This window comes from Drosophila santomea, chromosome 3L, assembly GCF_016746245.2.
Source record: "Drosophila santomea strain STO CAGO 1482 chromosome 3L, Prin_Dsan_1.1, whole genome shotgun sequence".
In the NCBI taxonomy this organism is placed as follows: Eukaryota; Metazoa; Arthropoda; class Insecta; order Diptera; family Drosophilidae; genus Drosophila; species Drosophila santomea.
The window spans coordinates 11,800,234-11,826,098 of NC_053018.2; the positions used below are offsets into that span (position 1 = coordinate 11,800,234).

At 42.0% G+C, this 25,865-nt stretch overlaps 5 protein-coding genes and 1 long non-coding RNA gene across 10 annotated transcripts in view; 2 read left to right on the plus strand and 4 right to left on the minus strand.

The window, feature by feature from the left end:
- Positions 1-262: 262 nt before the first annotated feature.
- On the plus strand, positions 263-11,654 carry LOC120448932 (ATP-binding cassette sub-family G member 1). The gene is made up of 7 exons (XM_039631169.2): positions 263-417; positions 3,252-3,842; positions 8,759-8,888; positions 9,420-9,958; positions 10,023-10,535; positions 10,597-10,853; positions 10,916-11,654. Exons 2-7 carry the CDS (start codon positions 3,752-3,754, stop codon positions 11,255-11,257), a joined length of 1,872 nt encoding a protein of 623 aa, XP_039487103.1. The 5' UTR covers positions 263-417; positions 3,252-3,751; the 3' UTR covers positions 11,258-11,654.
- LOC120448933 lies at positions 1,310-2,185 on the minus strand. Its single transcript, XR_005616162.1, has 3 exons — positions 2,130-2,185; positions 2,041-2,061; positions 1,310-1,930 (listed from the first exon to the last, which is right to left on the minus strand). It is a non-coding gene; the product is annotated as an uncharacterized LOC120448933 (long non-coding RNA).
- LOC120448931 (aminopeptidase Q) lies at positions 11,648-14,753 on the minus strand. Its single transcript, XM_039631168.2, has 4 exons — positions 14,122-14,753; positions 12,692-14,054; positions 11,996-12,639; positions 11,648-11,936 (listed from the first exon to the last, which is right to left on the minus strand). Exons 1-4 carry the CDS (start codon positions 14,712-14,714, stop codon positions 11,690-11,692), a joined length of 2,847 nt encoding a protein of 948 aa, XP_039487102.1. The 5' UTR covers positions 14,715-14,753; the 3' UTR covers positions 11,648-11,689.
- Positions 14,754-14,992: 239 nt separating this feature from the next.
- Positions 14,993-17,140, minus strand: LOC120449481 (serine/threonine-protein kinase RIO1). The gene is made up of 3 exons (XM_039631957.2): positions 16,921-17,140; positions 15,545-16,864; positions 14,993-15,482 (listed from the first exon to the last, which is right to left on the minus strand). Exons 1-3 carry the CDS (start codon positions 16,978-16,980, stop codon positions 15,108-15,110), a joined length of 1,755 nt encoding a protein of 584 aa, XP_039487891.1. The 5' UTR covers positions 16,981-17,140; the 3' UTR covers positions 14,993-15,107.
- A 249-nt stretch (positions 17,141-17,389) lies between these two features.
- On the plus strand, positions 17,390-18,419 carry LOC120448339 (DNA-directed RNA polymerase III subunit RPC8). Its single transcript, XM_039630302.1, has 3 exons — positions 17,390-17,589; positions 17,647-18,129; positions 18,188-18,419. Exons 1-3 carry the CDS (start codon positions 17,479-17,481, stop codon positions 18,314-18,316), a joined length of 723 nt encoding a protein of 240 aa, XP_039486236.1. The 5' UTR covers positions 17,390-17,478; the 3' UTR covers positions 18,317-18,419.
- Positions 18,420-18,588: 169 nt separating this feature from the next.
- Positions 18,589-25,865, minus strand: part of LOC120448338 (F-box/LRR-repeat protein 16) — a 30,816-nt gene continuing 23,539 nt past the window's right edge. The window contains exons 4-6 of one of the 5 annotated variants that reach the window (XR_005616093.2): positions 22,893-23,088; positions 19,802-20,195; positions 18,589-19,738 (exon numbers count right to left, since the gene is read on the minus strand). Coding sequence is in view for 4 of the 5 variants with exons in the window: in XM_039630299.2 (XP_039486233.1) it covers positions 19,898-20,195; positions 22,893-23,088 (494 nt within the window). In the remaining variant the exon portion in view is untranslated. Of the gene's footprint in view, positions 20,196-22,892; positions 23,089-25,865 lie in introns of those variants that run through there. The other 4 variants (XM_039630299.2, XM_039630298.2, XM_039630300.2 and 1 more) reach the window with 4 other exon arrangements.

Below are 25,865 nucleotides of genomic sequence, written 5' to 3' on the forward strand. Positions count from 1 at the left end.
TTATTGTTTACATAGTACTACAAAATAAACGGCTTGCTTATGCTCATAGAAATCTTATAGACTACAATTATTAATTATACAAACTACTTAGGCTAGTAATTGCGTTCCCAATTTAGTTGTATGTTTTATCTAATTCATATTTATGTTGTTTTTGATGAGTGCTAATTTACTGATCCACAGACGTAAGACTCAACTCCCGCTCAGTACTGCGACCATCCACTGGCACTTGGGGAACCCGTTAGACTGCGACTCCAAGTGCCCACCAAGCGTCTGTTCAGTTGTTTTCACGCCGCCGCCGAGAGTGGACGTGATTTCGCCAGCTCTTCTAAAATATTCGTTCGCGTCGTTTTGTCCTCGGTTAATTTCAGTTAACTTTTCGCGGGGAAATTTGAAAAGCATTATATAAGCAAAGCCAATGTAAGGAGTGATCTAAAAAAAATCAATGCTATCTAATCTTTAGTGCATATGCCAATTAAATCTTTTTTCGTCAGCAAGTCAATTTCATTGCGGTCTAGTTTATTTACGTGCTTTGTTTTGGATTGGCTCCGTCCACAAAGGGGAGCCTTTTGTATTGTGTTTGTGCCCAGTTGGATGGACGTGCAACAATGCCACAAGAAATAAAATAATCTATATGTTCACCCAAATCCACATTGCATACTGTGAACTAGCAATTAATTTGTCAAGTTTCACTTAGCAGAAATTTCAACGATCGTAACTTATCTGAAAACAGCGAATTCTTTAAGCTGATTAGTTTTCTCGTTTGTATTGCATTTTGAAGTGCAATCGAAACAAAAATCAAAGCAGAGAAATTTAATGATAGAATATTTATTATAAATTCTTGTTGCAACCGTTTCAAATGGCTATTTATTATAATATCACTATTGTTGAATAATATTCGATATTTGCAAAGCAAGCACTTCTAAACCTGAAACTGAAATTTAGTCTCAGTTAACTTCAATTCCCTTTTTTAGATAAGCAAGAATAAAGCAAATTAATTTCTTAGCTTGAATAAGTTAAATTATGCAGATTGTTTTACTATTCAACTTAGAATTAACAAAGTCAATAATGATTTTCCCTCATTTAGCTTCTTGCATATCTATTTATTTTTGTTGTCACTGACCTATGACTCCAATGAGTAATTAAAAGTAAACAAGCGATTAATCACTTTGCGCAAAGTACATGCGTTTCTTGGTTAATTGTTCAAGTGTATGGACTGCGCTTCTACGTGACATGATTACAATCCAATTATTAATATTATTTAAGGAGAATTATAACGCACCATCCTTAATTGGACATACGAGGTGTTTAATAAGCCTGTTTAGGAATACCCTTATAATATATTATTATATACCACATAAAGAAAACAAAATCGATCACCTCAAGCACTAAAGTAATAATTGCCAAAAACATTGAAATCTGACTAAGAACGTTAATTAATTTCGACGCTTTTTGTGGCTGCTAATGACGTCTGTGTTCTGAACACATTTCGAGTTTTTTAAACGATTAGTTGTCTGTCAGGAATTGGCGATTTATTTGTATCCAATTGATGATTTAGTGGGTACCTCAAGACTTGTTTTAGTCAATTTTTCGGTATGCTAAGGGCGCTTTCTGAGGTCAAAGGTCACGGCAATTCGATGTGCCACCTGACGTCACGGACTACAACACATGGAATAGAATTTAAATCTGACAGTCGACGGGAAATTAGCATAAGTTGAGCCGCGGGTAGACTGGCATGCATATTTAAGCTTTCAATTAGCTAATCTCGAATCAACACATTGGTTATTTCCTCGTTGCGATTCAGTGTAACTTGGGATGCACTTTTTAGCTCTTCTTTGTTTGTATCCCTCAGCTTTCCAGGTTCTGATCTCGAATGGCTTCTTCTCCAGAAACCGAAACGGGTTTTCTGGTTTTGCATTTAGCCAGTGGGCGCCTGGGAATATCGAATATACAGACGGCGCCGAAAGCATTAAATAAGTAAATAAGACAAAACCATTTCGATTTTGGCGACCAAAAGTTTTCAAAGTATGTATGTTTACCCACCAAACAGGAGCAGATTCTAAGCTACTTGGAATGTTTTAGATAAATAATAACTCATTACTAATTTATACGCTAGTAACACGATTTAATACCTGACAGATGATATTAAAATCTTATATCAAGTGCTGACGAAGTTGCCTGTCAGCGGCGAGACAGTAAATGGAATTAAATTTTATTTTGTGCAAGTTAAAAGTAATTGTTTAATTTATTCTGGCGAAGCGAATTGCAAGTGTGAAAACGTGCTAAATCTGCGATTTCCACCCAGAAAGCAGCGAATCGTTCGTGATTCGCCTGTCACTTTTCAGAACTTGTTAGTTGTGGATTATAATAATACCCTATCAAATGCCTTTTGAAATAATTCTAACCAGTTTTGGTATAACTTAATTATTTATAGTCTTTCATAAAACCTTAGCCATTAAGTTCTCCAATCATTTTAAGAACAACTTGTTCTAGTATACATATATAATATGTATATATTATATATATATAATATGTATACAATAATATCTTTAGTTTATATACAGGTGCAACCAAATGACACCTATAATTTGTTAATTCACTATTTGTTACTTCACTATGCTATTTATTTTTTTTTACGATATGATAAAGAAGGGAATGTAAAGCTTTCGCTGCATGGTAAGATCACTTTTTTCGATAATCATCTGGTTATTAATTGACTTCTTTGTCGTTTCCATACTATTAACTCTATATACAATGACATATGCAAGCGAAATTATTTCTGCGATTAAGCCGGTTCTTTGAGTGTTTGACGCATTTCTTTTCTTTTTTTTTTTAAGGGATTTAAAAGTTATAAACAGTGGATATGCAGTATGCTTAATGCTAATCAGCTACATTACGTCGTATTCTAACTAGGGAACAAGTTTTTCCTGACTTTTACGATTGGTATATGGCGATCTGGTGGGTAATTGAAAAACTTGAACTTGAAAAAGATCGCTGGTATTTGCATACAATTCAAGTTCAAGTTAAAACTTTCTCAGAAGAATATTATATCATAAAGATTAAATTGTGCAAACATACATGCAGTTAGATTCAGCCCGAAAAAAACCTTTATCAGATTGCGTTTGAGGTGCGGAACTCAAGGCCGCCATAAAAGTTGATAATCGGCATATGCTTTCCTTTTGCTTTTTAGTTTTTGCCATGCTATATTTTCGCACACATGTCAAAATCTATAATGATTAATTTTTTATTTGCAGCGCGTAAGACGCCAGTGCGATCAAAACAAAACGGGTAATAAATCTGCAATCACACGGCCATGCGTGCATAAAGAGGAACAATAACAAAATCAAAAGTCAGATGGAAAAATAAATAAAAAATACAACTACAATAATCGCGAAGCTGGCAAAAGTACAACAAAAAAAGAGAAACGAGTGTAAAAAATATAAATATATAAATAAATAACCGCGCCGCGCAGCCAGAGATCCAGCACAAATTCTACATTCCCATTCCAATTCCGACTTTGGTGCGGTAGGTAATGACACATTCGGCAGCCAGCACACGTATCTAGATGCGAGCGAGCGTACTTGTAGTACGTATCTGAATCCGTCAGTGGAAAGCCGGGCAGCCAACAGAGCCACCAGAGCCATCGGAGCCACCAGAGCCACCAAAGCCACCCTTGCCACCCGCGTCGCACATTAATATATGAGCTTTTGAAAGCGGCATTAAAAAACGATAAACCAATCCATCAGCACCCGCCATGGATCAGTCGCAGAACCTACTCGCCAAGCAGTCCAAAGATGTGGAATTCCAAGATGTGTACTACACCGTCAAGGAGCGAAAGAACTTCTGTGAGTCACATCATCTTATTCATATATCTCTCATATAACATGTAATTATTCAAAGGTATTTAGAATGCATTATTCAATCAGAAACACCATTTTTCCCTTTAGGTACTGTATAATGTATGGGTTATGTGACATATACTTTTGCTTAGTATATATACTTATCTCTTACTAATATCCAGATAGTATTTTACATTAGCTAATTCATCTTGTTGAATACTGAAACAAAATATATGTATATATATCTTTTATTAGTTCAGAGGGTTGATCGCCATGTGTTAGGTGATTAAGTTGAAATAATCTCAACCACTAGGTCATTCAAATTTTAGCTTTTAGCTCATTTTATGCTAGCTTTTATTGGCGTGTTGGTTAATAGAAGTATCTCCTTAGATCATATTTAGTTTAATAGGTTAACTCATAATTTTGCCTAAAATAAATGTGTTAATATGTGATGACTACACTAGTCCTTCATGGTTTGCGTCTGCAAAATGTTAAATATTTGTATTGCACACTTTTTTTTTTGCATCGTTGTATATCTGGGCATCTGCGTTGACTTTGTTTATGAGCTTTGTGCAATATTTCTGCGACATCGGAGGTAATGGTCGTCTTATGGCCAAGTAGTTGTCTGGACAAGTGGCAACTGCTCCATAATCAACAACTTGTGGGGGCCAGCTGGTTGGCTCTGGTTGGCTCTTGTGCCCTTTTCCTTGCCTTTATTTCTAATGTCAATTGCTCAACTGGTTACATTTGCTCAGGGGTCTCATTCCGAATTACATTCGACACACTTGGCTGAAATGGTTGACGTTCTGGCCACGTTTATGGCCACAACCCCTTCTTTTGGTGTGGTGCCAAACGAGTTTGGGTGAAAGTTCAAACTTAAGTGCGCATTCTCCGGCCATGAATGCCATTGACACAAAATCGAATGGATTGAATAATATAATGCATTTGGCAGAACCTCAAGTTCATTTTGGTTGACTGAACCGAAAGAATGGAACTAGGTCTGCCCACTGCTGGAATGGAATCACTTTTCAAACTCAAAACATTTCGCAATCGGGAAAGAATAACTAAGATCATAGGATCATCTAAAAAGAAGTAGTTTTAAAGGGTCTTCTTCTTATGCATAATTTTAATAGATTTTAACACTAAGTAGTGTAATTTTGTTGCTTTCTCATTTGCAATATTCAATCTTACACACAACGAAAATATAGATAAACATGGGTACAAAATTATTATAGCCCAGTTTAGTAATTTATTAGCCATTTTAATACTTGTTAATCTAAAAGTGCTAGAATGCACTTGATTTGTTGTGCCTAATTTATTCAATAAGTACTGGACCGTAGTGCAATCCACTCAGTAATCGTTGGATTGCTACTTTGTAAAGCACTTAGCATTTTATTCTAGTATAAATATTTAAAAGAACGACACTAATATAATCAAAAATCTAGAAAGCAATCCATAATATTAGCACTATTCCATTCAATATGCCCTTGGAAATATAGTCTCGCCATTGCAATTGCCATTTGAATTTCAATCTGTAAGAAGTGTGTTGGCCATAGGGCATTTGTCAGCCACTTGTTAACTCAATCAAGAGTTTAATTGCCTGTTTTTGGCATGCTTTCAGCAGAAGAGGAAATGCTTACTAGACTGCTCACCAATAACTTAGCTACTCACAGCCTGAAGTTGAGCTTCCTCATTGCAGAGTCAAACTCAAGTACGACTGCTGATTAATTATTGCTCATACGCCATGTGCAACGTGCAACTCACAGTCAGCAGCGAGATGTCGCCAAATGTGGTTGCCATGTGGAATATAATAACGAACGATAAGCGCGAGAACAGTGCTTCCTATGAATATATAACTAGTTGGATTTTCACAATATTTTTGTATTTTTTGTATAAACCCTAATAATAAATACCAAATCATAACCAAAGGAAAATTGGTTATATCTGTAAAACTTCGATACTCTGCAGTGGGTTAAGCAAACACGTTGTTTTTGTGCTTTATAACCCACTGTTTGAGTAAATATTCACCCAGAAGTCAGTATGTGAGCCTAATGTTTTGTGTACATATTTATCTCGCCACATGCATAAGTACACATATTCACACATCGCAGATACATTGCGACTTCCTCGATGTGTGTGCCCCGCATCAATGGAAACTACAGTAGTTGGCGACCAAAACATCCACATCCACAACCTCATCATCAGCATCATTATTCTCACTGTCATCATCATCCTGACCATCATCATCATTATCATCATCGTGATGATGATCGTCACCAGCAGCAGCAGCAACAGCAACAATTGCAACTACAACAGCAATATTATGTTGGCGCACAGTGAAAAGCGAAAATTGCCCAACATTGATTGAATAATTTTCCCCTCCAAAAGTCGTCGAGCTGGGACACGTTTTCTATTTTATTTGTGTTTTTTCTGAGTTCCGCGACATGGAGTGCGCTTTTCCATTCCAAGTCAGCAGGGCAATTTGGGATTAGTCAGCCAGTCAATGTCCGGGTTTGTTCAACCAAAGGGGTTCAGTTTAACTTAAGTAGTCAATTAAATTGAATGAATCTTTAGTTCTGCATTTCTGTTAATATAATTAACTGCACAGCTCTGAGTTAAACTACATCCCTTCTTAATTCATAGCTATAAAGTTCTGTTAGTAGACTGCATCTGGTTAAATAAATCATTTCTGAATAAGGCACCTTTCGACCTGTCAGCTTAGAACACCTTGCTTAAAGATGAATTATTCAAACGTGCAATTTGTTGCAAGCAGCATTATATAAGTTTAATGATTCAGAAGGGCTTGGAGTGGCTGCTATGGCATAACAGATCGAAGATAATCGATTCCAGGCAATGGGACAGATCCCATTTCAATGGTTGGTAGTGAGTGGTGCTGCATTATAAGTCGCATTTGGCGCACCAAACGCTACTGGCATGCTAATGGAATTGTGTTAATTAGCCACAGGCGATTCAATTGCATCAATTAGCGAACTTGTCCCACGGAGCACTGCCCCCCATCTGTCCTCCCAGTGCCCCAAAAGGTGGGTCCACAATCGATCTGGCTAAAATTCAGAGATTCGTTGCGCCAATTGAGAAACGTGTTTGTTTGAGGCGCAGTTCAGTTATGGCTCGGAATTTGGATTATGCATTTTTGAATATTTTTCACTTAAACAAGGTTTTCTTGGCTTGTTTACAGTTCCAGCAGGAAGTTCGGGTCTATCTGAATCACTTTTCAGCATCAATTAGTTAGTTATATCTCAAAAACCCAACCACAAACAATGAAGTTACAATGACACGACTTTTGCGGTCTAAATACATTAGAGCAGCGACTTTCCGTATCATATCCATTGCGATAATTTCCACAGCAAATTGTCACGCCTCATTATGTGACTCACGTAGAATCGTGGGAGCAGCGGTTTACAATGTTTGAGGAGGGGCAGCGGTACGATAAATCAGCCAAGCCAACGTACTGTTGATTGTTGCTCGCCGGTTTGCTGACAGCATTTTTTTTCGGCTTTTTAATGATTTACGTTATTTGGCAGCTGCGCGTGCTCAGAACGTGGTGGCCAGAATGGTTTAGAGGCGTGCTCGAAAGGCGGCGGCTAATTGATATGGGGCTAATTGATATGGGCACCGGTCGCTTGTAAACACTCGCTGATAATAAGATTATCGACAGACTCCGAGTTGTCAGTGACCTTCTTGAATTGCTTCGCAAACCGCGATTCAGTTTCAGTTGTGCAATGAATTTTAATTGGTCACTGGTTCTGTAAAAACTGGGTCAAATATGGACTAGTAGCGTGTTTTCATTTACATATGTGTGTCAGTAATGCAAAGACTCCGAAGTTGCAGATTTTTATTTAAAATTTAAATCAAACTCATGTGTGTTGTTATCAACATAAATCGATGCTTAGCATATTCCCAGACAGACATTGACTTTCAGCAATATGTAACTGAACTTAATGATAAGCTTGGCAATTGTTCGCAACGTTACTTTCTAGAATCAAGTGCATTTAAAAGATTAATCTGTAACCTCAATGATCAAGTGAGTCGAAGACAAACCAATCTTTCTCATTAAGCATCCGCCCTGTTGTACCTTCTGTCCATGAAAACTGAAAACACAAGCAAATCCGAAGAACCAATTATTGATTGTGAAGCTTGATTACGACCTTCGGTAATACCCTGTATTATAGCCCAGCTGCACTGCTGATAAGAACACCGTTGGCATTGGCACATATTAACTTAATCGAGAATGAGATGACAGATCGCGAAGAATGCAGGTCAGGTTCGCATTTGTCTGGAGAGTTTATAAATAAATTGGTTACTTGTGAACAACGATTTCTGGTCTTAAAATGGTACCGCTGTTACGGATTTTTCCACACCCAAGACGAATTTGAATTGGAATAAATTATGCCCGTGCGAACACCTGTAATTGTGGAGTTCGGGCAGACCTTTGGAATTTGGCAGACAGACAGGGCGGAAGCTGGTTTCGTTTCTGCCAGTCATGAATTCTTCTCAAGCCTGTCATTTCTCATCTACGGTAGCTTTCCGCTGTGGCTGCCATGAAAATTATTAAAAATATTTAACTGGATTCTCAGCTGTTCTGAGCCATGTTTGCCCATTCAATGAAAGTGATTTTCCCAGTTCACTATGCTCAACCATTAAAAATGAAACTCGATTTATTTAGTTTTATGTCATGTCCCAATCTTGATTGTTTCATCTGTCTTATAAGCAAATCCGACAAATCCGAGATTAACCAGAATCACAAGCTTTCATACGTAATAGCTGGAATATATTAGTTTATTGTTCTATGACTCATTAAGCACTTGAATATTTTAAAAGATGTTTAGCATATTTCATTCTTAATAGTATAATTTTCAATGTGTATTTTACTCAAGTTATTTCCATTATTATTCTATTTTTAGGGCGCGTAAGCGGAGAACGTCGAATTCTGAATGGAGTGAGCGGCAGTTTCCGGAATGGTCAACTATCGGCAATCATGGGACCCTCGGGAGCCGGAAAAAGCAGTTTGCTTAATGCGATTTCGGGTTTCAGGTGAGAACAATCAGCCAAACCAAACTCGACTGCATTGGTTGTTATGTTTTAAGTGTAACAAAACAAAAGCCATATAAACCTAACCGGTTCTATGTTTCACTGAAAGACTGGCGATTAAATGCGGACTTTATTCCGACTCAAATGCGAAATAACTACAGGGCTCTGCAGATTTTAGGCGGGGGACTTCAGATAAGCATAAGTAAACAAACATCTCCACTATTATGAATTCATTCTGGATCAAAACAGACTTTGCCTTCAAAACAAATGTCGTAGATTTGCATGAATCAGATGCTTCCTCAAAATACAACGGAAATTTACAGAATTAGCTTCATAGTCTGCAAAGTCACGAAACGATGTTTTCGAAATAATGATGTTGGAAAGGTTGATTCGCTTGGAGATCATGTTCGCATTATGTTCGTCGTAAAATTAGTTTATAACCGGAAAAAGGGGAACGATAAGAAAATAATGGGAAATAAATTTCTTTGTTGGATGTAAAAATAATAGCTTGATCTAACTTTTAATGATTTTCAGACGCGACGGAGTCACAGGAAACATCAAGATGAAGAGGGACAACGCCTGCTACATCACGCAGGACGACCACCACCAGACCCTGCTGACTGTGGAGGAGCTAATGAATCTCGCCTGCGATCTCAAGCTGAAGAATCGCAACAAAAAGGCCGAAATCATGACAGACATCCTGGAGAATCTGCACTTGAATCACCGCCGCAATGTGACGGCGGAAAAGCTGAGTGGCGGTGAGCGGAAGCGATTGTCCATCGCCCTGGAGCTGGTGGACAATCCCAACATCTTCTTCCTGGACGAACCAACCAGTGGGCTGGACGAGGTGACGGCGGCCCAATGCATCCGAATGCTGCAGGCGATGGCCCAACAGGGTCGCACCATAGTTTGCACCATCCACCAGCCCTCGGCCACGATATACAACTACTTCGATAGCATCTACGTCCTGGCCAAGGGCCAGTGCGTCTACCAAGGCAGTCCCAGAGCCACCATTCCCTTCCTGCGATTGGCCCAGCTCGACTGCCCCAGGCACTACAGTCCCTCGGATTACAGTGAGTGTGGCCACCTAATTTCATAAGAGAGTATATACTTAATAGGATTACTTCTTCGTTGCAGTTATTGAGCTGGTGGATGCCGAGGATGGACACTTGGTGCCGGCACTCAGCGACCTAACCGAGAATGGAAAGCTGATCTACGTGGCCAGTCAGTCGGATCAATTGGCGCCTCAGCAGGCGGTCACCACGATGTTCTTGGAGCAACAGAAGCGTCCATTTCTGCCCGCCTTCTTCGCCGGCAGTGCCGCCTCCACGGATGGAACTCTGATTGGAGGTACCAGTGCTCTGCTGGAGCAGGTGAAGGCCTTCTCGAAACGCCTCCACACGGATCGGCGGGATATATCTGGGCTGCGTCAGTTTACAGTCCTCATGCGGGTAATGCTACTGAGGATAACTCGTGCTCGTTTGGCCCTGACAATCCAGCTGTTCCATCACCTGTTGTGCGGCCTGTTCTTTGGCCTCATATTCTTCCAACTGGGCAACCAAGGTGGTCGGATGTTCGATCATCTGAAATTCTGCATCGGCGCCGTCCTCATGATCGTGTACACCCAGGTGATGGTGCCCATTCTAAGCTGTAAGTGATTCCGTTCCTATTTTGTACTGTGTGTATACTTAAGCCTGAAATTATCCTGCAGATCCCGCTGAGGTGAAGGTGGTCAAGAAGGAGACCTTCAATCGTTGGTACACCCTTACGCCGTACTACATGGCGCTCACAGTGTCGCGACTGCCACTCCAAGTGCTACTCAACATCACCTTCATGGCGGTCACGTACTGGATGTCCGGATTGCCCCAACAGTTCTGGCGCTTTGGCATTTTTGTGGCTGTGGGCCTGATGATCTCCTTGGTGGCCGAGGGCATGGGCCTGGCCATTGGAGCCACCTTCAGCATCACGGTGAGCTTCCTAACCGCATCTGAGGTATACTTTTGGGCTAAACCACTTCAATGTGATTGCAGAATGGCAGTGTGGTGGGTCCGATGATCATAGCTCCTCTGATGGGACTGGCGGTCTACGGCTTCGACTTTGCACCGCAGATATCCGGCGGAATGCAACTGCTGATGAAGTTCAGCTATGTGCGTGTGGGCGTAGTGTCTCTGGTTTTGGCCGTCTTCGGATTTCAGCGAGAGGAACTCGACTGCGATGCGATATACTGTCATTTTAGCGATCCGCGCGTGCTGCTCAAATTTTTGGATGTGGAAAAGGTGTCGATGCTCCATCAGTTCGGACTGCTGGCCATGCTGATGCTGTTCTTCCGGGTGATGATGTACATCAGCCTGCGAAAGCGATGCTCTGCCTGATTTTTGTAATTAATACTCCAGATGAATCTTATCCCTAGCTTTAGGCAATGTCAATGCTGTGATGTTCGATTTTAAACAGACAGATAGATACTTCCTGTACATACTTATGCACCATTCCCCTGAAAAGAACAAAGGTTAACATAGACATAAGATAGTTTAAGTTAGTATATAGTTCACACACACGAATGCCTTTAAAAGCCAAATTATCTGCATAGTACATAAAGGAAATAAAAGGAACAAATCAATTCAGATTGGCCAAATGTATATAATAACATTTTCGGTAAAATCAAAATGACACGACAATCCCCAAATTGTTTGCAGACAGGAGGCGAGCAAATTTTTTACATTTTTTGTGGTTCGAATTGTGAAGAATAAAACCAAAATGTTGACAATTCAAGATTTATATGCCTTGTATTTTTATTGATGTTACAATTATGATGAGGCAACAGCGCTGTTCTTTGGACCATCCTCCAGAGTAAGATCTCGAATGGCTTTAAGCAGATCAAAGTACAACGTACTTCGCCAAATCACTCTGTCTAAGGCAGGTTCCAACATGGATTCTATGCTGGAACTCATTGCGGATGGAAGGTTCTTGTGCAAATGAGTTTTCATTTCCAAAAATTCAGCTTTGGTAGTCATCGCATTGATAAATGGACTCAGAATTGATTTAAGATCCTTGCTGGAGATGTTAATATGGTTAGTTTTTTGAAGTCATCTTAGTAGTTTTTGAATACTCACCGGAGCAGGATTTCCTCGGTGTTGTCGATGAGAAACTGTTTGCCCACAAAGTAGCCCAACGAGGATCGTAATACGGAGATCAGGAGACCGGCAGTCAGCGTGCTTGGAACCTTTTCTGGGTCTAGGGCCCAGCTGAGCAGCTTCTGCATCGCCCAATACTCCGTGGTGCAGCTGAGGGAATTCAGCAGGATGCGCTTCTCATTCTCATTCTCGGCCTCGAAGTACATGTCCCGCACCATTATCCAATGTTCCTCCAAGCCGTTGCGAATGCCCCTGCAGAGCACCGTTTCCCGAATCTCCTCCGGAATGGAGGAGCTGGACTTCTGCTCCATCGCCGACTGAAATCGCTCTTGTGCGTCCGTTAGGCATTCCTTGACTTCGAACTGACACGCCGGAAGGTATAAAAGCGCCGACAATGACAAATCCGTTTTAGTTTCGCTTTTCGTGGTGTCCGGAGATATTGTGGATGGTGTTTCCGGGTATATTTCGGGGGTCGGTGTTTCCGGGGATATTTCGGAAGTCAGTGTTTCCGGGGATACTGTGGAGGTCGCTGTTTCCGAACTTGTTCTGGCCTTGGGAGTTTGGGTTGGGAGGGATTTCAATGTTGCTTTGAAAGCTGGCTCAATAAGTTTTTGCATGAAAAGCTAAAAGGGTAAGGTATAGATTAAAAATTACATCGGATTTGGTAAGACCCACCTTAAAAATGCGAAAACCCGTAGTCATTCTCATGATGCTCTGTAGGTTCTCCAAATGGAAAAGAGCTGTTTCCCAAACCAAAGCGCTGGTCTCCTTCGAAAGATATGAGATCAGGTTTAAGGTGGCGTCATAAGGTAACAAACCCGACCAGGCGAAACTGAGGGCATCATCGACCAACTGGACGCGACTAAGCTCCGGAATCTGTTTGAAATCCTCAAGCAGAGCTTTACTGATCAGCTGCAGGTTGTATGAATCGTAGAGGACACGAAGTGGAGCTGCAGCATCGATGTTTAACAACAGCCAATCTTCCGGATTAACGATGTGTTCGAGTTCCAATATATCGGCTTTCTGTCTCTGACAGCCAAGCCACTCCACCTGGGAAAGCGGAAGATTCTTGACGATGTACACGACCGGAACCCACCAGCAGTCTTTGGAACTGAAGTTCAATTTAATCTGATTATAGCGACTCTGCCTAATGGTCACCTTCTGCCTCGCATCATTCCGCTGGACGGTGAGCAGCGGGAAACCTGGTTGCTTTAGCCATGTCTCCATCACAGTGGATAAACTCACACCGATAGGCAGCTGGTGATTTCGGCGAGCCTCTCGCTGGAACTCCTCCCACAGCTCCATGCTTAAAGCGGAGGAGTTTGCGTATCGCCGAATGAACTCTTGCAGTGCCTTGTAGAACAACTTATCGCCGATGGCCACCTTTATCATGTGCGTGAGCAGGCACATTTTGTTTTTGCGGAATTTTTGGTGTCCGGCTTCCCTTACATCGGTATCTATGGACTTTTCCTTGCCCAAGGAATCCGAATTCAGAACATCTAGACGCGTTCTAAGAAGCTGAGTCATGTTATAGGCCTCCTTCTCCATGCTCATCACATGGAAACTCAGATAGTAGTTAATGCCGTCCCGCACATACATTTCATCCATGTCAGAGGGGCTCACTAGAAGGCCATTCCATTGGCGTGCCACCAGCTCCGCCAGCATTTCCTGCAGGCTTTCCAGTCCCTTTTGGCCTGAGTCCACCTTATCCTCGCCGTACACCATCATACCGTGGCCGCTATACATTTCCGTATATCTAGGCACCACCACATGATCGAGTTTCCCACCCCAGTCCGGTCCTTTTGGCAATGGATGTGCGAACAGGGTTTCGTATTTACTAAACAAATTGGGCGACATTTCCGCCACCTTCGTCAGACTCTCCGCCAGATGCGGCCGTGACCAGATGGTGATATTCTCACCCGCAGCCGTAGGACCACTGTAAACATTCTGTAGACTGTGCAGTGTCCACATGACCTGGTGAGCGGCTAGCGGTGGTGATCCCATAAAGGTCGTCGACACATAGTTTTGGATTTCGTCGCTGCAAATGTACAAATACATGCATTCGTTAAGTATTATAATATGGTTTCTTTAGAGGATCTAATTACTATGGCGTCTCCTTTATGGGGGGCATATTGCTGAGTGCAACGTATTTCCTGTCGTGCACCATGGTTATGTGGTAAGGTGTCCGGAAGTGTGGGTCATTGAAGCAGGGAAACGCGGTGTGCGCATAGTCCGGCTCCAAGTGAGTCATGGAGTAGAACACTTTCGGTGTCTCATCGTAGTGGCCCGCAAAGTAGCCATATTCCTGTTGCCGATCCAGATCGCCGGAGAAGAACATGTTGAGTGTGTATGTCTCGCCAAATTTGAGTGGCAGTTCCAATACTAGCATAATCACGTCGGGCTCTTTATCATTTTTCTTTAGCTCGAGTGCCCTAATTTTTCTGCCGCTGGCCCAGCGCAAGAGCCATGTTTTCTTTCTGAAAACATTCAAGTCGCGGGAATTTAAATTGATGAAGCGAGTTGATTTCGTCGCTTCAATATCGATGGAGGCGATGCCCTCAAACTGATTCCGAGCACCTTCGCTGTCCAGGCGCGTAAGGATCGTCAGATTGTAACGCAGTGGCTTCACCGAGGATTCCGCAATCTTTCCCGGTAAAAACGTGCAAAGCAATACAAGTATTTTAGGCAACATTGTCATGGGAAAGACTGCGACGAAACTAAGCGGTCTGTAACAACTCGAACTATATAATGGTTTCACCTAATTGACGGTTTCACGCTTCTCCATGGATTAGTTGGTTCTTAAAACGCTGACGTATGATCTCGATTCGAAAAAAGCGACTAAAGGAACTACGATTCCCATAGACATTTTACTATTACATTTACAACAAATACAATAAGACTGAATACTAGTAATATACCTGCGACAATCCCCGCAGCCAATTGGTATAGTAATAACCATAAAAAAATGACGTTAACTTAAGTTACATCGCTTTTATATAATTTTATCATATAAGATGCAGCTTAGTTATACATTTTCCATAAAATATTAAAAACTTAAACTCACAGCTATATTAACGCTATTCAGAAACAACTATTTTTTCATGCTGCCCATTTTCTCCTTGCGTTTCTTCACGTGCTTTTTCACTTTAACCTTGCGCTGCTCGGCTTTCGCTTCTTTGACAGCCTTCTTGCGAGCCTTTTTACTCTCAGGAGACTCCTCTCGAGGTCTTGCCGAATTCTTAAACTTTCTAGCATCTTCATCGTTGTTGTTTTCCTGCGAGTCTTCGTCCTCACTGCCGCTAGTTTGAGCCTCACTGCCATCCTCCTCGTTGGCGGCAGAGGATTGAAGAACGTCTGGCTTTTGCTGCACGTCCAGATCCGAAGTCAGACCAGTGATCTTTCCATAGATAAGACTTTGCTGCACTCCTTGCTTTGCCTTGGCTACATCTTTCTCAAAATGACGTACCTAGAAGTGGAATACGGATTTGTAACGTAATATTGAATTCTAAAATCACTGCGCAAACATACCTCGTCCAACCTTTTGGGAATGTAGGTGTTTTGCCAAACAGCTTCATCGATCTTCTCCTGAGCCGAGATGGCGTCAAAGTCACGGTCCTTGATTCGCTCAGAGATGCGTTCCAGGCACTCCTCCATGTTCTCTGTAGTTATGGTCTGATCGGTGATGAAATCAAAAAGCTCCTTCACCGTCATCGTCGCCACCGCTCGCTTTCGGAAAAACTCGGATATGTTTGTGCAATCCTTGCGCAGGAAGTCAAAGGAATGGGGATGATCGTGCTCCACCGACTGGCTTACATCGATAATGACCAGCTGACCATCCTGCACCAGGATGTTAAACTCGGAAAGATCAGCATGCACAAGACGACATTGGTTGTAGATGCGCCACATTAAGACTACGCAGTCCCTGTACAACTCTCGCGCCTTTGAAGTGCTAAGCTCAACGTCCTTGAGCTTTGGCGCCGGCCACCCGTCGCGACCGCAGAACCGCATGACCAGCACATGCGATCGTAGCAGGATTGGTTCCGGCACAGGAACGCCCGCGTTGCGCATTCGCAAGTAGTTCCGCATCTCCTTCTCTGCCCAGGTGCGCACCATTTTGCGCGGGTTGTGCTTGCAGTAGCCGTGCCGAAAGCGGAACTCGCCTGACACATATTTGTCGCGGTCCTTGAAGACCAGAATGGACGTCTTGTAGATCTTGATGGCGAACTCCTCTTCACCGTTTTTGGAAACGGCATGATAGACATTTGCCTCTTTGCCCGTGGAAATGCAGCCGTTAATTTCCTGTATCATACCGCGATTCAGCAGCTTGAAGAGTATCATCCGGGTACGTGGATCCATCACCTGTTCCGCAGTGGCTCGATCGTGCTTGTCACGCACCTGTGTCCTGTCGCGCCGATCGAAGTTCACCAGCCGGTTGGCCGCCTGCGCGCTCATATTCGTGGTGGGATCGTACTTCTCCACGTTAATGCGGGCAGAGTATCTCCGCAGCAGCTTTTCATTTGGCTGGTAGCTGCTGACGCGTTGTGCGCCACCAGATGCACCTCCAGCGCCGCCGCCGGAGCCACCTCCACTGGCGTTTGTTAGCTGCGGCTGGACGTGGAGCTTGTTAAAGCCCGTGTAGGCCTCCTCATACGTATCGTAGTCATCTCCGACATCGTCGTAGTCCTCTTCATCGTATTCCTCGGGTTCTTCGTCCTCCGGTTCATCCTCTTCGTTGGCGGTTTCTATAACTTGTGCCAGGTCATCGCTCGCCTCCTTGGGCGTCAGTTTAATGTCCTTAAAGATCTCGTGCTTCACTGTGAGGTTCTTGAAGTCGTTTGACCACTCGGACTAAATAATAAGAAAGTGTAAGAAATATTCCATTGCAAATTCAACACTTTGCTTACACTCTGCAGATCTTCTTCGTCCTCCTCGGCGTCGCTGTATTTGTGGCTGTCGTTGCTCATCGCGGGGTGTGCACTAGTTACTAATCAGTATTAAATGCTTCGTTGTATTTATATGACAAAAGCTTTTGATGCGGTGCCAGACTAACACAAACTTATTAAAGCCCAGAATTTCACTAATTTGAACAACCAGCCGCACGTGTTGCGAATGCCATTCAGAATGAAGCGTTGACATTGTTTTGGTATTTTCCAGGGATGGCTATGTGCAGTATGCAAATGTACAAATACAAATTGAAAGTGTTTCATTTGGACAACAGAACTTATTATCGTGCAGAATATTAGTTTTTTAATTTTTTACTACAAAATACAAATTCAAACAAATTTTATTGTTGTTTTAATGTTAGAACTACGAAATGAATAGCTAATAATGTATAGCTAGTATTTTTGGTAGTTGTTGCATGAGTATGTGGTCACACTACGTCTACACATGGTACTGCAACTCACATTCAAAACAATGAACGACCATTAGTTTGGAATTAAATATTTTAACAATTTGGCGACATGTTCGTGCTGGCGGAGCTGAAGGACAACGTGAGGATTGCGCCGGACCAGTTCCATCTGAAGTTGGTGGACGCCGTGCGCGACGAGATCGACCGCAAACTGGCCAATAAGGTGTGAGAAGTGTGACTTCCATGTGCACCTCATGATTTCTGATTTTTTACCCGACAGGTCCTTCTAAACGTGGGATTATGCATTGCGCTGAAGGATATTGTTTCACTGAAGGATTCGATCATCCTGCCGGGAGACGGAGCCTCGCACACGGAGGTGCTGTTCCGGTATGTGGTCTTCCGGCCGATGGTGGGCACCGTGATTACCGGAAAGATACGCAACTGCAGCCGGGAAGGCGTCCATGTGACCCTGGGTTTCTTCGACGACATCCTCATTCCGCATGCCGCCCTGCAGCATCCCTCACGTTTCGATGAGGCCGAACAGGCCTGGGTTTGGGAATATCCGCTCGAGGACGGCGACAAACACGATCTCTTCATGGACGTTGGTGAACCCATAAAGTTCCGCGTATCGCGGGAGATCTTCGAGGAAACATCGCCTATTGGACCGCCAAAAGCCGAGGCGCAGACCCAGCAGGGAGCCAGCTCATCCTCTGCAGTCGCTTCAGCTACCTCCCAAGAAGTGAAGACGCCGTACAGGATTATTGTTAGCTATTTACCGCTCCTGGGAGGATCTGTATTAAGAGTGTGCTTCTTTCTTTTAGGGTGCCATTAACGAATCCGGCCTAGGCGTGCTCTCCTGGTGGGATCAGCAGGGCAAGGATGAGGAGCAGGACGACGAGGAGGGCGACGAGTACGACGACGAAGATGGCGAAGGCGCATGCGAAGAATGATCCTGACGCCTACTCCATTGTATGATAGATGCCACTAGCATTAAGGTTAAGAATTCAATTTAAGATGAAGTCATGACTATAAAGTTTGATCTAAGCCTGATTAGACTACAGTGTTTTTATGAGTTCACACAAGGCGCAGCTCAGATATATATACTTAATACTATATACTATACTATACTTATACTATACTTCGTTAAGGGGTACCATCATCAAAATTGCCGGAAAATGAAAAAAATTACATTTTAATTTTTTTAACACATGTGGATAGGAAATTTGGTTACGATTTCAACGAGGTATGGTATTCCACTTTTGGACAACTATTTTTCCTGCTATCGAAAACGGATTATTTTTTATCAAAAAATCGAAAAATTATATTTTTTTGTAAAAAATCGGATAACGACGTAATCGGTCCCATGAAAGTCGCTATAACCAGATTCTACTGTACTTCCTTGATTCAGGCTTTGATAAAAACACCATTAAATTCATTTTACCATTTATTTATTTTATCATGTACTTGTAGAGTTGTGTTCTTGTTGCTTTTAGACTGCAGTTTCCAATCTCCGTTTGCTTAATGTTCTGGATGAAACTCTCACACTGGAGTTAAAAACAAAGCATTTACATAAGGTTTGAGTGAGGGTTTTACTTTAATGAGGAGAGCGGCTCTATAACGTAAGCTAGATATATAGAGTATCTTTGACGGCCAGAAGTCGATTGTTTATGGTTCGCAATTGCATTTTGCAATTTGACAACAATTTGCTAAACATTATGTTAAATTTTGACCTCATCGGTAGCGTGCACTTTATGTCACCTTAAAATACTTTCAGTAGCAGTTAGTTAATTACAGAGTAGTCATATGGTACAATCGAAGTTAGGTTTCACTGGTCAGGGTATGCAAAAGTCTAGGATTTGTAAATTTCAATTGCAATTTCAATCTAAAGCTGATGGCAACTTTTGCACGTTTTCGCTATACTCGTAAATATTTTCAAATATTCATCCTTTGTGGTTTTGCTTCTTTGAACTAATGTAATTAATTGCATATTTTGATTCACTTGGTATGTTTTGTAATTGTTATTTGTTGTTTGTTGTTTGTTCGTCTTTTGGGCGCAATGTTTGGTTTTCATTTTTTGAGTTTGGTTTTTCATTTCATTTTTTTCATTTCTTTTCTTTCAATATTTTACACGTAGACTGCATGTTTAAATACAGCGAGAGTAGTAAATAAAACGTTCGTTAAAAACTACAATAATATAAATAATGTATATTTATAAATATAAATATATATTTATGTATATGTATATTAGACATATTGTATTGCATGTAAATAAATATCATCTTCGGGTCTTTTGTGGTACATCTTCGTCTTAAACAGATCAACTTAACTAAGTTCCGTATCAAATCACAGCAGAAATCAAAATAAGTCTAAAACTATAAGGGATAGAGTACAGTGTTGACGGAAAGTTAAAGTCACATAGCACGCGAGGAACTTGCCGACTGGAGGTTAGGTGTACCAAATTAGCATACTCGAACCGAAAATCAGTGCTCCGGGAGCACATCCCCGTGCATCCGATCATCTCCACCCATCGATTATTCGATGATCAGGCAGCGAGGCAGGTGCTCCTTCAGGTAGTCAAACAGCTCGTGCGACGCCCCCGGGCAGTTGGTCAGTTCCAGCTCCTGCAGATGCCTCAGCTGGATCAGGCTGGACAGACCCGACGAGGTGAGCAGCGGACAGCCGGCCAGGGAGAGCACCTGCAGGTTGCGCATGGAGCACAGGTGCTGCAGCCCGAAGTCCCGCACCTGGGAGCACCAGCGCAGGAAGAGGGCGGTCAGCGAGAGCATCGTGGAGATGTAACCCACGCCAATGTCAGTTATGTGCACACATCTGAAAGGACACAGGACATAACCATCCATTACATAAATCCATTTTATAAATAACAACTTGATGCAGATGGCTGCATTATAGCATTAAGAGTATTTTATATATATTTTATATATATTTTTAAGAATTATAACGCGCTTGGTAAATGAAAAGTAAAAGAACTCATGATATGAAATACTTGATAAGAAATACTTAGGAACCGGTCTCGCATTTTATGTTTCATTCGTTTCGGGCCGCGCGTAGAATGCAGTCATATTTAGCTTGGATTCCCTTGTTCACTCTGCTCCTTGGCCACCAGGTTTCATCTCAATTTTTGGATGAGTCCTGTGGACAATTCCAGGAGCAGAGCAGGGCAGGATTACAGGCAGCTGCTTGGATGGCAGCCGTCAGTAATGCCTCGGATTTTCTGTGCGGTGGCACTCTTATTCACAAACGTTCGTATTTATAGAAAACATTCTGCCACATTTGATAATAATAAATCTACGATTAGGCTTTGTGCTAACCGCTGCTCGGTGCATTGAACACCAAGAAAACCTGTAAGTATCCCCAAATTAAGTAGTTATTACTTTCTTTTTTAGATATGTATCTTTCTCCTAAAAGCACAACTTTAATGCCACGTTATTTTTACTACAAATCATATATAAGTTGGCAATGGTTTAAACTATATTATTATTATCTATTATAGATTTGTGGAATTGGGGGCGTACAATATTCCCGATACAGACTCTCAGGACTCCAGAATACCGATCATCAAAGCTGTTATGCACCGTTTGTTCTCCAATCTGCTCATCCAGAATGATATTGGACTGCTTAAACTGCAGTACAGCGTTGTCTTCTCGGGTAAGTTGGCAGTTAAACGGATTTGTGATAGTCGTAAAGCCACTTATTCACAGCCGACATTCACCCAATATGCATTATTTTGGATGAGAGCATCAAGACCTTCGTACAATCGACTCGAACCTTCAACGCCTTTGGCTGGGCCCCAAAAAGTCAGGGCTTGGATAGCGAAAATCTGCATGTGCTTATCTTTAAAAGGCTGAATGAAACCGAGTGTTATAATAATCACAGTTCAAATCAAATATGTGCTGGTGTGCCAGATGGAAACACCACTGCTGTTTATTATGGCAATCCGTTGACCAAAAGTTTCATGATTTCTGGCAATAACACGAAGTTCAAACGCGAAGTTCAGTTGGGAATAGCAAGTTATAGAAACCACAACAGCAAAGGACCTATAGTATTTACCGACGTTACATTCCATCTGGACTGGATTGCGACCAATGTAAATAGATTGAGTTTGGAGGACACAACTCCGAGTGCCCCACAGGAACCAGAGAGTCCATCCGGAAACGTTAGTTCTAAAAGTGCCAGTAAACCTGATTTATGGTTGTATTACGAATGTGGTGGCGATACCATAACATCACACCAAATGGCCCTTGTTCTTGGAATCAATTTCAAGGCGAATGGAGTTTTTATCACCGAAAGTAAGTAACTATGTATTTATAAAAATAAAATTAATTAAATTTTTTCCGCTCATTTCTTACTTTTAGATTTTATTGTTACAATTGCTAGAGGCATGCCAGAAAATGTGTAAGTGTTTTTAATAAAAATAAGTAGCCAAAACTGTTTTCTTTTTTTCCACAGAAATGTTATACCCTTGGGGATAAATAATACGAGTACTATGTACCATCCTGTTGCTGTCGAAACGGTTTTTAAACATCCCGAGTACTCGGGAGATAATAAAAATGATATAGCACTGCTTAAAGTGAAGCTGCCAGAGGCCATGCGTAACTATTTTACAGAAGGCATTAAGCCCATCTGCATGCTTCTGAAGAAAAGTCATCAGATAAATGCGGAATCTAGTCCGCCTTTTACCAGATTTGTACCAGAACAACATGGAAATCACATCCTCACAACTGAGCACTCCGTTGAGCTAATTAGTCCCGAGGAATGTGCCAAACAAATTCATGAGACAATCGAACAGAATCAACTTTGTGTCGCAGATTCTACAGGGATTATTAACCCGAATGAGTTGAATGGCGAAGTGTTGGGCAAAATGCTGATGTATTCGGCTAAGAAATGGGTTGCTCTGTTTGGTATACTCAGCTATTCAACCTCAAATGTTCACGTTTACACAAATGTTATGAGACATACGGATTGGATAGCACAAACTGTGGCATCTAATTTATAACTGCATTTAATTTCAATTTTTAAAAATGCATTTAAGTAAGCATATTTAACTAAGCTGAAAGTTGTGCTACTTTGATTTTTTCTTCATTTGCTTTAGATGCAAAAGCTTTTATGTTATTTGGCAGACAACTTAAAAAAAACGATTTTATAATCAAATTAAAACATTAAAACTTAAAAATATATTTTTTAATTGCTCAAAACCGTATACTATTTATTTGTTCAAATATGTTTAGCAGTATTGTATTTGAGATCAATGAACTTGAAAGTTAAAGCCTTGTTGTTTCTGAGTTTCAAATATGTTTGCACTTTGCAGCGACTGTGTTTATAGTTCTTTGCTAACTTTCTGTCTGCAACTTGCTGCAGTTTCCGAGGACAAATGGTTGCCGCCGGAGATGAGGTAGAGCTACTCGGCGACGGAAATTGAATTTTACTCATGAATAATTACGCAGCCGGGTAATAAGGAGACGCGGCCTTGTGCCAGGTGAACTGGTGGACTGGTGGACTGGTACTCACCTATCCAGCGTCAGCTCCTCCAGCTGGTTCAGATCACAGGCGATATACTCGAGCGAGGCGTCCGTGATGCGGGGACACCAGGACAGGTCCAGGGCGCGCAGCTTCTGCAGGTTCTCGGCAATCAGCTCCACTCCATCGTCCGTCAGTTTGCTGCAGCCGGATAAGCTCAGCACCGTGAGATGCGGCAGGGAGTGCACTGCAATCGGAGGAGAAAACGGGCCGAGTTTGGCATTAGTTTTGGGTATCAGCTGGGACTCGTGGGGCTCACGTAGCCGCCTGCAGATGCTCCACTTTGCAGGGAGCACGTACCCGGAAATGAGTCCTCTGGAGTTCAAATATAAGTAAGTTTGCGTGGCGAATGTTGCCTTACTGAAGCCTTCTGTTAGCCCCGTTTAAGTGGAAATTTAAGTTTCACACAAGTTTCTTTTTATCACCCCGTTAAGTATACGCAGTGTAGGGTCGAAACAGGTGCCTATACAGACAGTCATAAAAGTATAGTAATAAATCGACTCTATTAAAAAAAGAATTTCATGAAAGAAACTCTTTAATTTGTATGCCTTGTTTGCCAGAATAGATAGACGAAATCATGAGAAGCAGTTTACATTCATTCTCTAGAAGTTGACATAAACTGTCTTGAATAATTCAGCAAATCTCGAGCTTATAAATTATAATTTACTCGGATGATATACTAGGTAACTAGGCCTAAAAGATGTGGCTGCAAAAAACAATTTAGCTAAATCTGACTTACTCCAGATTTGTTGCTAAGCTGCATGCAATCTTGAGATAGACTAATGTGTCATGTATCTAATTACCACGGCTATTTAAAGAACACAGCCTCAGCTGCTGTTCTACTTAGTTAAACGGAGGCAGTTCCTCAGCTCGTCCCATTTATGTCGACTTCAGTTTACCCTGTTCCACATTTTGCTGTCTCATTTTGTTGCATGCTTGCGCAGCTTTTCCTTTGCTCAACTCTCCTAGCGAATCTCGGATTATTGATCGTCTTTGTGGATAAAGGCACTAACCCAGTTTTGAGGGCTTTAAGCCAAGCCGAGCTTAAGAACTAAAGGGCCCATTTGGGATAAATTTCTTGGAAATTCTTTTACTACATAATTTGTATATCTGGCCAGAAAGTCAAAGGGTTAACTGTGCATGCTGAGCACGGCTAACTAATAAAGGATAAAGGATTACGTGTGACCTATAAGGTGTGACGCTAGCACAGAACTGCAATTACCGTTCGTAAGCCGCTTAGACTTTGCTAATGGGAATTAGGCATATTCCTTGGCCAAATATGGGAGGTGAATGAGTTTGGGGCACGTGCGGCTTCGGTGGCTTCGGCGGCTGCGTAAACAAAGATAAAGCGTTCAAAGACAACAAACTTCCAGGCAGCATAATGCGTGTGTGTTTGCGGCAAACTGCCATCCAGTTTCATCCCCTTGCCGAAGTTAAAAGAAGTCGAAAAATGCAGGGTCCGGTCGACTAAGCCGCTTTGTATTCAGTTAGAGTCGCTATGCATACTATATGCAAGTGTGGGTGGGAAGGTGGCCCACTTTGGTTACCGACAGCTACTCAGAAACACAGAGACTTGGATACTTGCTAGGAGCAGTGGAGTGCTCCTCTTGTTTGGCTTCTGACCAAAAAAACCACAAGGCATACGAATAGCTTTGAATTACAAAATATGCGCCAGCCAGCCAGCGAATCCACACGAAGATAACCGCGATACACGTACTACATAGCTTCTGGGCCAAATGAAAAACTAACACAAACAGCCATCTGAATGGGTAGGCCTATGAAAAATTAACACAACCAACTCGCTCTGTTCAGCTGCTCTATTGACTTTACTTAGCTGAAACGAGGCTTTTATGCGCTGTTTATAAAAGGGAATTTGGTGGGAGTTTTATAAAGTTCTGTGAAGTTGTAAAAGGACTAAAAACCATAATGGCAAAACGGGTGAAAGAAGTTTAACTGGCTACGCTTATTGCTGTTCCAAATACGAATGCCATGATTTTTTGGAGTTGTTTTACAATATTTTACGTTTTTATATACATTTGTATTATATTACTGTTTAATATTTTGATATCCATATATCTAATACTGTTCAAAGCTGGCATCAATTGACAAACCAAATCTCAACATTTTCGGAATTCCCTTTTCAAGAAATGGAAAATCCATTGCTCATGCATATTCGGTCCTAATTGAGGGGGCGGTGGTGCTGGTGGGTGGGAAGCCACAGCAGTGACAAAACCGTAACGCTGGCGACCAACTTGGCCAAGTTGCCAGGCGATGCAGCTCCTCAAGGAGCTAACTGTAATTGTATCTATCAAGCGGCGGATGCAGTACAATCCGCAGTGGCGAAGGCAACGGCGACGCCCCAAAAGCTAAAAACCGCAAAAACATCCAGCGACAAAGGCGCCTCTGTGCACACAAACATCTAGTGCAAACATCTAGGACAAAGCAGCCTCGCTAAGGCGAACCACTGACTAATAAATCATGTTGGACAGCTCAAAGCAATACATTATATATATACCTTATGGATTAGATTACAAGATGATAAAAAAAAGTAACTTAAAGAGTTTCCACTGTACTAATGCGTACAGTACAGACGTAGCTACAGTTGCGATGCTCTAAGTCGAGTGCTCGTGATGGAAACTGTGATTAACAGCCGCCGGCGACGAAGGCAGACCGCAATGTTATGAGGGATTGGTGATTGGTGACCGGGGATTGGGGATTGGGAATGGGGGATAGTCCACGTTGGAGCGAGGGGCAGATGATCGATAGTGATCGCAGCCAGAGTGACATCGATTGAATTACACTCGGAGCGAGTTCAGAGCATGGCCATTAGCGTTAGAAGCCCCTCAGATCGCCCAGATCACCCAGATCTTCCAGTGGCATTGCCGCTTATTTATCGCGCCTGCAATCATTGCTGAAATTCATTTCGTTATCAGCGCTCCATCGATGCGCATCCGTCTCGTGATT